The sequence below is a fragment of the Podarcis muralis genome, chromosome 9 (assembly GCF_964188315.1).
Source record: "Podarcis muralis chromosome 9, rPodMur119.hap1.1, whole genome shotgun sequence".
Classification (NCBI taxonomy): domain Eukaryota; kingdom Metazoa; phylum Chordata; class Lepidosauria; order Squamata; family Lacertidae; genus Podarcis; species Podarcis muralis.
The window spans coordinates 711573-722501 of NC_135663.1; the positions used below are offsets into that span (position 1 = coordinate 711573).

The following is a 10929-nucleotide window of genomic DNA, read 5'->3' on the forward strand; positions in this document are numbered from 1 at the left end:
TAGACCGGATGGCTGAGAGGTCACTTGCCTTCATGGGGTCACACTTCCTCTGAAGGAACAGGTTCGTAGATTGGGGGTCCTCCTGGATCCTTTGCTGTCACTCGAGGCTCAGGTGGCCTCAGTGGCCCGGAGTGCCTTCCATCAGCTTCAGCTGGTGGTCCAGCGATGCCCCTTTCTGGACAGGGATGGCCTAACTACTGCTGCCTATGCTCTCAAGGTTAGATTACTGCAATGCGTTCTACATAGGGCAGCCTCTGAAGATGGTTCAGAAACTTCAGCTAGTGCAGAATTCAGTGCCAGGTTGCTCACCAGGGCAAGACTTATTTGAGCACATTACACTGATCCTGGTCCGACTGCACTGGCTACCAGTCAGTTTCCGGGTCAAATTCCAAGTGCTGGTTTTGATCTCCGAAGCCTTAAACTGTTCAGGACCGCAATACCGCAAGAACCGCCTCTCCCCATATGAACCTACCTGGGTCCTGAGATCATCTTCTGAGGCCCTTCTACATGTGCTTCCTCCTCAAGAGGTGCAGAGGGTGGCAACATGAGAGCAGGGCCTTTTCTGCAGTGGCTCCCTGTCAATGGATTTCTCTCTCCAGGGAAGTTTGCCTGGCAGCTTCATTATACACCTTTAGGCACCAGGCAAAAATGTTCCTCTTCAACCAGGCCTTTGATTGATTTGATTGACATCCGGTGCCTTTTAAACTGTGGTGTTATTTGGGGGGGGTGTTATTGGGTTGTTGTCTTTATTTTGATTGTGTATTTTGTGGTTTTATATTTTGGTTTTGTCCTGTGAACTGCCCTGAGACCTCCAGGTATAGGATGGTGTATAAATTCAATAAATAATAATAAAATGATAATAATTGGACAGCACTATGGGGGCTGAGGGGCTGTTGGGCTAAGGAACCTCCCTCTGCACCTCCTCAGTACAGAGATCTTGGAAGCTCCCCTGCTCTCCCAACTGGGCCAGGCCTGGCCTTTCTCCCCGGTTCTCCCCAGGCCTGGGGAGGCTGGCCCCTTCCTCTTCCGTTGCTGCCGATTAGGGCTGGGGAGCTCCCTGCAGACCTCAGCCCGGGATCAGCGCCTCCGAGGAACGTGCATTGGCATCCTCTGGACCTGCCCAATTCTCTTCCAGATCTACGGCACGCAAGGCATCAACCCCCACGAGTGCCTGCGGCAGTCCTGCAACATCCTGATTGCCACCATGAACAAGATGGCCACGGCCATGCAGGAGGGCGAGTACGATGCAGACAAGCCTCAGGCCAAGGTGAGCCTGCGCAGAGAGAGGGCAGAGAGAGCTGGCCTCACCCGCCAGCCACCAGCCAGGCACTTGCGGGCAGATTCCCCTGGCTGGTGCTTGGCTAACGGGGCCAGCCTATTGGTTGGGAGAGGGTGTCTGTGCCCCAGTGAAAGCCACTCCTTTTCCAGCCCCATTTTAAATGGGGTCTCAGGTGGGGAGAGGGTTCTGCTTGCAGGAGCCTCAGAGGCAGGGGGGCAGCTACTGTGGGAAGGAGGATGCTGGCTTCCATGCTGGGACCCCCTTGGTCTGCTTCCTCGCACTGCCTTCCTTGCAGCTGAATCCTTTGAGGAGGAAGGAAGGTGTGGGGCCTTCCCCTGGCCTTGGGAGGGGTTCATTGCATGCTCTGTATCTCAAGACGCCTCCCAGAACCTGGTCCATGTCTGAGCAACCCAACACGGGCTCCTCTTGCAGTCTCCTCCTCCGGTGGATCTGCGGGCAGCCGCCTTGCGGGCAGAGATCACGGATGCTGAGGGTCTGGGGCTGAAGCTGGAGGACCGAGAGACAGTCATCAAGGAGCTGAAGAAGTCCCTCAAAATCAAGGTGAGTTAAGGAGCTGCCTCTCCCCGGGAGCAGGTGGGGCTGGGAAGGCTCTGCCACGGGGAGGGTGCCCAGTCTCCCAGGGGGCTGCTCCAGAGGTGGGTGGCCGTGGGTGGCCCTGCTCCTGCTGCCTGGCTCCAGAGGACATGGAGCGTCAGCGGAGAAGAGCTCTTGGGGTCCTCCTGCGGGTGCCCCGTCCCCAGAGGCCTGGCCGTCCTCGTTCCCACAAGCGCCCTTCCTCCCTCCCGCTGCCCAGGGTGAGGAGCTGAGCGAAGCCAACGTCCGCCTGAGCCTCCTGGAGAAGAAACTGGACAGCTCCTCCAAGGACGCGGATGACCGGGTGGAGAAGATCCAGACCAAGCTGGACGAGACCCAGGCTCTGCTGAAGAAGAAGGAGAAGTAAGCGGGAGGCGGGGAGTGGAGGAGGAAGTGGGGTGTCCTCTGAGGATTGACAGATGTAGGAGACGCTGGCTGGCATCTTCTGTGCCAAACTCACATCCTCTTGTGTCCTCTGAGCTTGCCTACACACAGATCGGGTCTTGCCAGGCGTAGCCAGGGCTCTGTGGGCTCTGTGTGCCCAGGGATTTCAAGACCAAGACTGGATCTGCTCCCTGGCACAGCACCTGGCATCCTGGAGACCTTGGCCTTTGCCTTCTGTGTCCCTTGTGATGGTAGAGCTTGGTTTCAGACAGCTTCCTCATCCCCTCCTTGTCCGCCTTCCTCTGCCCCCTTCGCTCTGCTCTTTTGCCCAAAGGTCAACTGGGGCTGTTTGATTTCTGGACACTGCTGGCTTCCACGAATGACCCAGACAGACTTAATGGGCAGCTCAGCTCTGGCCTTGAGATGCACATGGCTGTGTGCTCACACCCAGAGAAGTTTGGGACTGATTGGCATTGTTTCCTGGCAAAGAGTGGGGAGGGTCCCATAGCTCAGTGGTCGAGCCTCAGTCCCCAGTGGCATCTCCAGGCAGGGCAGGTGGGAGAGAACTCTCTCTGAAGTCCCAGAGAGCAGCTGCCAGTCAGTGTAGTGATGCTCAGCTGGACCAGTGGTCTGGCTCAGAATAAGGCAGTTTTGTGTGTTTTTATAAATGGCAAAGGAAATGCAACAGAAGTCGAGTGTCCAGATCAAGGGAAGAGTTCCTCTCTCTTCTGCTTTAGTCAGACCCTGCCTGGAATACTGTGTCTAGTTGCTGAAAGCCGCCCAGAATGGCAAGCCAGTCAGATAGGCGGCATGTAAATAATAAAATTATTAGTCCTAGGCACCACAATTTAAGAAGGACGTTGACAAGCTGGAACGTGTGCAGAGGAGGAGGGCAACCTAGAAGGGTCTTGAGTTCCTCTGTATCTTTCTCCCTCCGCAGGGAGTTTGAGGAGACGATGGACGCCCTGCAAGCAGACATTGACCAGCTGGAGTCCGAGAAGCAGGAGCTGAAGCAGCGGCTCAGCAACCAGTCCAAGCGCACCATTGAGGGCCTCCGTGGGGTCGGTCCCTCGGGAGTGGCTTCCGTCATCTCTGGCATCACCGGAGGTGAGCCCTCGGAAGCATGTGTGGATGCTTTGGGGTGGGGAGACTGCAGGGGAGAGACGCCCCGAGAGTCTTGGGGTGCTGGAGGGCCAGCAACTCCAGAGAAGCTGGTGGACGCAGGGGCTGGAGGAACCTCCTGGACTCCCTGCCTGCCAGTTGTTCCTTCCTTGTTGCTGGGGCAGCCCTGGGCAGCACAGTTTGCAGGGGCACGTTGCTTCCTGCTCCCCCTTTATTTCCACTTCCTCCATTTCCCAGCAAGAATCTCCCCACCCTCCTCTTTTTCCCTTCCCTTGCTGATCCAAAAGAGCCAGGGATTTGGGGAGGGAGGCTCTAGGGTCTAGGCTTTACACTGCTGAGTTCACAGCCACCGGCCTCGGAAGCCCTTTCCCACTGCAACTCCTGCTTGGAGCGCTGCAGAGGCGATGCACAGAGGATCACTTCGCCACCTTTGCCCAGAGCTGCAAAATTCTGCCCTTTTGGATGGTGAATCTCAAATCCAAACTCACGGAGATCCACGGGGTTCTTTAGACCGCGAATCTCAGAGTTCTGAGCCTGCTGCAGGGGATGTTCCAGGCTGGAGTGGCTGTCTCTAGGGAGGGGTTTGCTTTGAGCTGAGGCCACCGGACTCACATTCACATGCCGCACTGCCTTTCAGAGATCTCTACCCATTAAAAGAGGGCTGATCTGCTCAAGCTGCGCTGGGCTGGGGAGGGTCAGTCAGTGAAGCTTCTGCACCTGGTTGTGGGTTCCCTTGTGCTGGCGCTGCCCTCTTTTTGTTCATAGAATCATAGAATCATAGAATCCTAGAGTTGGAATAGACCACAAGGGCCATCGAGTCCAACCCCCTGCCAAGCAGGAAACACCATCAGAGCACTCCTGACATCTGGTTGTCAAGCCTCTGCTTAAAGACCTCCAAAGATGGAGACTCCACCACACTCCTTGGCAGCCAATTCCACTGTCGAACAGCTCTTACTGTCAGGAAGTTCTTCCTAATGTTTAGGTGGAATCTTCTTTCTTGTAGTTTGGATCCATTGCTCCGTGTCCGCTTCTCTGGAGCAGCAGAAAACAACCTTTCTCCCTCCTCTATGTGACATCCTTTTATATATTTGAACATGGCTATCATATCACCCCTTAACCTCCTCTTCTCCAGGCTAAACATGCCCAGCTCCCTTAGCCGTTCCTCATAAGGCATCGTTTCCAGGCCTCTGACCATTTTGGTTGCCCTCCTCTGGACACGTTCAGTGATTCACACGAGCTGCTTCTGGGTCTTTTTTCCTCCCACATGCCCCGGGGGGCTGTGTGACCTTCCTCCAAACCTGGGGGGGGGGCTATTGTTTTTTCCTGAAGGGCTACAGAGCAAGGGAGCCCCCGTGGCATGCTTGGTGTCCCAGTGCCCTTGAGAAGAGGTGGCCCATCGTGGCTCACAAAAGCAGGTTTGTCGTGTAGTCCAGAGAAGCAAACCCAGAGAAGCTGCTGTTTTTCCTGCCTTCTCTCGGACGCCTCTCCTAATTTCTGCTCCTTCTCGTCTCTTCCATGCTTCCGCTGCAGAGGAACAGCAGAGAGGTACAGTGGCATGGCCCAGGTGGGGCTGCTGGGGTCACCTGGGGCCAGGAATCTCCCGAGGACACAAGGGGGACTCTGAGGCTGCCTTTGGGGGCAGAGGGGAATCTCTGACGGCTGCGAGAGTTGTTTCCCCCTATTCCCAGCCTGAGGTGGTTTTTGTGTGTGCCAAGGAAGGGGGGGGGGGGAATACAGCAAGGTCGCATGCCAGGGTGCAAAGCATGTGTGTGACAGAACATTTCTCCAGCCCGCCCATCCTCTGCTGCAAATGTCTCGTCACCCCCCTGTGCTTGGAAATGAGCCGGGCTCTGGGGAGGCTGGGCTGGGGCTTCAAGGGGTCTGGTCCAATTTGAGTGCCTCCCTAAGGAAGCACGGTGAGGCTGGAGACCTGTCTTGGTCCCCCACATGCATGAGGTGGGGGCTCTTTCTGAAGAGTGTTCGGCATGTTGTTGCATATATTTGTACAAAACTGCGTTTTCTGCCGCTGGCTGCATGTTCCCATGTGTTTTCCTGGGCCTTCAGCTCTTGTCTCCTCCTGGGCTCAGCTCAAGTCTTGTGGTGCCCTGATGCAGGCGCATCCTGCCTTTCCCTGACCCATGGCAGAGCACCTCTTGTGCCAGGATGCAGGTGGGAGGCTCCTTCTGTGAGCTCCCCATGGAGCAGTCCAGGCATGCGCTGCGCAGGGGCATCTTGTTCTGACAGCGCTGCTCTTCTCTTTGCAGGTGTGGGTGCTGGCCAGGTGATGATGGCCGGCTCAGGCCCTGTGCAGGTCAAGGACTCCCCTCTCCTCCTCCAGCAGATCGATGCTATGCAGCTGTCCATCAAGCATCTCAAGAACGAGAACAACCGCCTCAAGGTGAGCGGGGGGGGGGGGGCTTTCCTGCTTGCAGCTCCAGCCCAGCATTCCCTGGCCGGAGGGAAGGAGCCCTGCAGGCGGGGGGGGGGGGGAGGAGCAGAGGGGGGTCTCTGAGGCTGATGCCTGCTTTGAAATGGACAGAAGAAGCAGCAGACTCTGGGATGGAGCCCCATTGCCCCACACTCTTGCTCTCCGCAGGCTGTGGGACCCCAGCCACCCTCACCTTTGTGGACATTATATTGTTGCTGTTGCTGTTGCTGCTGTTGTTATTTATTAGTATACCGCTCTTCCTCTGTAGAGCTCTGGGCACTTCACAGCATAAAAATACAAGACAGAAACACAAAATACATTATAAAAACAAAACACTCCCCATGTCATGCAGGAATCCCAGGCACCAAGGAAGACCTGTCAAAGGGAGACTTATTTCCTTCCTTCCTTCCTTCCTTCCTTCCTTCCTTCCTTCCTTCCTTCCTTCCTTCCTTCCTTCCTTCCTTCCTTCCCTCCTTCCCAGCTCCCTTTCCACACGCCTCTCTTCCATGTTGCTTCACGACCCCTCCCTGCACAATTTGACCGGCTGCATCTCTGGTTCTGTCCTCCTTTGTCGTGGAGGGAGTGTGAGGAATGCCTGGGCTGGTTTGGGGGCCAGGCGTGAAAGAAACAGACTCTTCCTGACCGTTCCTGGAGATCCAAGGAGATTTTTATTATTGTCTTTGTTTTTAAAGGATCTTTTAATCATACATTAATTCTGTCAGTGTTTTAGTTCTTTTTTTAAATGAATGTATTTTCTATGTTTTTAGCTTGTTTTATTCAATGAGTAAGCCACCTTGAGTCCTGGGCTGGGAAGGAGGCAGGATATAAATTCATGTCATAATCAATACAATAAGCTGCCCAGAGCAACTGCTTTTTTTGGGTGGGGCTGGAGGTTGCTTGTGCCCCTTTTCGTTTGACTGTGTGTGTGTGTGTGTGTGTGTGTGTGTGTGTGTGTGTGTGTCAAAGTGGCTGGCTTGAGCCCTTCTATTCCTCCCCCTCCTCCTCTCCAGGGAGCCCAGATGAGGCGGGAGCTGGCCTCGCTGACCCCGCTGCGGGTGCCCAAGCTGTCTCTCGCCAAGGATAGGCAAGGGGAGGAGGTGGTCTCCAGCTCCCTCTACCGCAAGACCAGCCAGCTGCTGGAGACCCTTCACCAGATGAGCGCCAACACCAAGGTGGTGGACATCACGCGGCAGAGGACAGGTGCGCCTGGGAGGGGGCAGCGGCAGAGCTCAGCCTCTCCATCCCTGCGGAGCGTGCCCTTGCAGGGTGGGGAGGGGCAGCAATAGCAACGCCTTTTCCGTCTCTCTGTCCTCCCCGCAGCCACCAGCCCAGCAGCCCAGCTCCTGGAGCAAATGACCCGCCTGAAGTCACTGAGCGAAACCATCGACAAACTGAAGGTAACCGAGGCCTCTGGCTGTCATCTCCTGTCCCGGGCAAGAGCCCTTCACGGTGGAGGGGGTGGGAGTGGCACTGGGGGCCCGAACCAGAGACTCTGCCCATTGGCAACGTGCCCAAGAGCAGGCTCTGTCTCTCTCGCTGGCAATAAGCTGCTCAGGGCCCTGTTCCCTGGAAGAAAGGGAGAGGCGACATCAGAGGTTGCTCAGAGAGGGGAGGGGGGGACGTGAGAGCCCCCCAAGGCCGCTGCATGCTGCATGGTGGCTGTTCCAGGGCTATGTGGCTTCCTCTCCTGAGCAGCCGGGAGGGAAATACAGGGGGGGCTCAGGCTGGACGGCCCTGACCGCGCTTCCTTCCTGCAGGATGAAGTCCTGAAGGAGACTGTCCTCCAGCAGCCTGGAGCCAACGTCCTGACCGACTTTGGCACCTTCCCCTCAGCCCCCTTCCTCAAGGTGAGCGCTTGGGCCTGGGCAGGGAAGCAGGGGGGGGGGAGGGAGTCCTCTTGGGCCGCCCCCCTGACTCTCCCGCCTGCTCTGCTTTCCCCTCCAGGCCAAAGAGGAGCAGAAGGACGACACCGTCTACATTGGCAAAGTGACCTTCCCCTGCCAGCCGGGCCACGGCCAGGTCCACAAACTGGTCCTGACGCCTGAGCAGCTGCACAAGCTCCACGCCCGCCTCATCTCCTAAGAGGGTCTCCCCCCCCCCCCGCCCCCTTCCGCCGCTGCCTCTCCTCCTACAAGATGCACACTAAATATGCAGGCTCTTGTTTGTGCAAGGCCCTCCTGGCACTGCCGACTCTCTGAACGACTTGTGTTTGTTCTGTGCCCTCCTCAAACTGGGCAGGCAACTCTGCCCGCAATGACCACTGTCCTCCTTCCCTGGTCTTACCCTCTCCCTTAGCGATGGCCACTGCTCCTTCGTGGCTCTCAGGCCAGGCTTTACTCCAATTTCAGATGCAGTCCGTTCTGCCCCAAGAGCTTCTCTGTGTGCTGTGGCTTTTCCCTCCCAGGCAACTGCCCCCCCTGCCAGCAAGGGAGAAGGGGAGGCACCCTGCTCGCCACCTGCCAGATGGGGAAGATGGAGGGAATGCCATCGCCAGATCCATGCCCTTTACCTGTTTCATCAGCACCTTCAGCTTCCCTCCTTCTGCTTCTGGGTGCAGCCCCAGACGGCCCAAGCATGGCAAGGGGTGTCTCTTCCCCTACCCTCTGGGTCTTCCTGGCCTTACTGGGGCACTTGGTTAAGGGTGTTGGAGGTCTCTCTCTGCACACTTCATCTTGCAGCTCCACCCCTCTGGCCACAGCCCCTAAGTGCTCTTCTCTTCCTCTGCTGACTTCTGTGGGCTTCTGTGGTGTTGGGATACTTGGGGGCGAGGAGCCATTTGGAGCCTGGAGATCCACAAGCACTTTGAGGCAGAAACCTTCTTGCACGTTGATTCCTCGGAGCTCTTGAGATAAATAAACTGAACTCTTAAACCAAGCTTGCACTGTGTGACATCGTTACTCATATGAGTTAGAGGGGCCTTTGAAAATAACTTCTTGTATTTTCCAAATTTAACAAGGAAAAATGGGGAAATGAAATAAAATTAAAGGGGGAAAGTAGAGTAATAATAATGTACAAATAGTACCAAATAACAGTAAACTACCCAGTGGCCATTGGTGCACAAATATTACATTGAACATGTAAGGTAAAGGTAAAGGGACCCCTGACCATTAGGTCCAGTTGTGACCGACTCTGGTGTTGCGGCGCTCATCTCGCTTTATTGGCCGAGGGAGCCGGCGCACAACTTCTGGGTCATGTGGCCAGCATGGCTAAGCCGCTTCTGGAGAACCAGAGTAGCGCACGGAAACGCCGTTTACCTTCCCGCCAGAGTGGTACCTATTTATCTACTTGCACTATGACGTGCTTTCGAATTGCAAGGTTGGCAGGAGCAGGGACCGAGCAACGGGAGCTCACCCCGTCGCGGGGATTAGAAACCGCCGACCTTCTGATCAGCAAGTCCTAGGCTCTGGTTTAACCCGCAGCGCCACCCACGTCCCTCATTGAACATGTAAGGTAAAGGTACCGGTACCCCTGCCCGTACGGGCCAGTTTTGACAGACTCTAGGGTTGTGCGCCCATCTCACTCAAGAGGCCGGGGGCCAGCGCTGTCCGGAGACACTTCCGGGTCATGTGGCCAGCGTGACGAAGCTGCTCCGGCAACCAGCACCAGCGCAGCGCACGGAAACGCCGTTTACCTTCCCGCCAGTAAGCGGTCCCTATTTATCTACTTGCACCCGAAGGTGCTTTCGAACTGCTAGGTTGGCAGGCACTGGGACCGAGCAACAGGAGCGCACCCCGCCGGGGGGATTCGAACCGCCGACCTTTCGATCGGCAAGCCCTAGGCGCTGAGGCTTTTACCCACAGCACCACCCGCGTCATGTAACTTGATATAAATGTAACTTGATATAAATCTCCCAGATGCCCAAAGAGGTATCCACATGAAATGGCTTCAGGTGCAGCCAAGGCAGTGAGAGGCTCAAAGCAGACGTCTCTCAGCCACCATAAGGGCTCACAAAGCTCCCTTTGGTTTCCCGGTGTTGTAAACAAAATCTGCCCTTCTTCCCTTATGGGGGGTGTACAAGAGCCCTTTAGAGAGTCCTTTGTAGGTTCTCCATCGGCAGGAGAAAATAACAGAGGCCAAGCAGAGAATATTGAGAAGCAAAGCAGCTCATAAGCCTGATCTTTATTGATCTGTTGCAACAGGGTGCTCCCCTCACAAGAAGGAAAGGAGGAGGAACCCAGAACAAAGGTGTGCCAGCCCTTATATAGACATTTAAATTTCTTGCCCTGGAGCTCAAGACCACCCCTCCATACATCATACATACATCACAGAAGGGGTGTAGCTCAATCCGCCCCCCACAAACATCAAACCTACATCATAGAAAAGGTGGTCTACAACAGAAATTTGAATGCTGTTGTTTTTCCTGTCTGCCAGTTTCTCTGATAATGCCTTTTCTGATTGACTTTCCTGGTAGTCTGCCCGTTCCTTTGAGATGGCGATTTCCCAATTCCTCACCCCCTCCCTCCTTGCAGAGAAAACATTTGGTCAGCTGGGGAGTCAAAATGGTTTCAGGACTGTCTTCCTGTGCTGCTCCAGACATGTGGTCCACATATCCATGTACCTGCCTGGTTGGTACATTTATGAACATTTATTATATATAGAAGACTCCCTGGAAAAGACCCTGATGCTGGGGAAGATGGAGGGCACAAGGAGAAGGGGACGACAGAGGACGAGATGGTGGGACAGTGTTCTCAAAGCGACCAGCGTGAGTTTGACCAAACTGGGAGGCAGTGGGAGACAGGAGTGCCTGGCGTGCTCTGGTCCAGGGGGTCACGAAGAGGAGGACACGACTAAACAAGACCTTAATTTTTTTATTACACCGGCCATTAACCTCCTGCGCAGTGGCGTAGCGTGGGGGGTTCAGGGGGGGCCGGCCGAACCGGGTGCAACATCTGAGGGGGCGCTCGCACTCGCAGCTCTCTGCCCCTACCTGGTTAGGGGGCGCAAATTACTTGCCTTGCCCCGGGTGCTGACAACCCACGCTACGCCACTGCTCCTGCGTCTGGAATGTAGTTGCAAAGCGCCTGAGCACCTGCAAAGAACAAGGACTTTGCCAATGGAGAAGGGTGGCGGCGAGTGGCAACTAACTGCGGGCGCCAAGCCTGATGCGCCTCTGGCCGAGCGC

At 55.8% G+C, this 10929-nt stretch overlaps 1 protein-coding gene across 10 annotated transcripts in view; it reads left to right on the forward strand.

The window, feature by feature from the left end:
* Nucleotides 1-8681, forward strand: part of DCTN1 (dynactin subunit 1) — a 73052-nt gene extending 64371 nt beyond the window's left edge. For 8 of the 10 annotated variants that reach the window (XM_077933673.1, XM_028744576.2, XM_077933670.1 and 5 more), the window contains 10 exons: nt 1136-1267; nt 1712-1840; nt 2094-2236; nt 3198-3364; nt 4910-4924; nt 5644-5777; nt 6818-7007; nt 7128-7204; nt 7565-7654; nt 7752-8681. In XM_077933673.1, coding sequence (XP_077789799.1) covers nt 1136-1267; nt 1712-1840; nt 2094-2236; nt 3198-3364; nt 4910-4924; nt 5644-5777; nt 6818-7007; nt 7128-7204; nt 7565-7654; nt 7752-7889 — 1215 coding nt within the window. In that variant the 3' untranslated portion in view covers nt 7890-8681. The remainder of the gene's footprint in view (nt 1-1135; nt 1268-1711; nt 1841-2093; nt 2237-3197; nt 3365-4909; nt 4925-5643; nt 5778-6817; nt 7008-7127; nt 7205-7564; nt 7655-7751) is intronic. The other 2 variants (XM_077933668.1, XM_077933675.1) reach the window with 1 other exon arrangement.
* Nucleotides 8682-10929: the final 2248 nt, after the last annotated feature.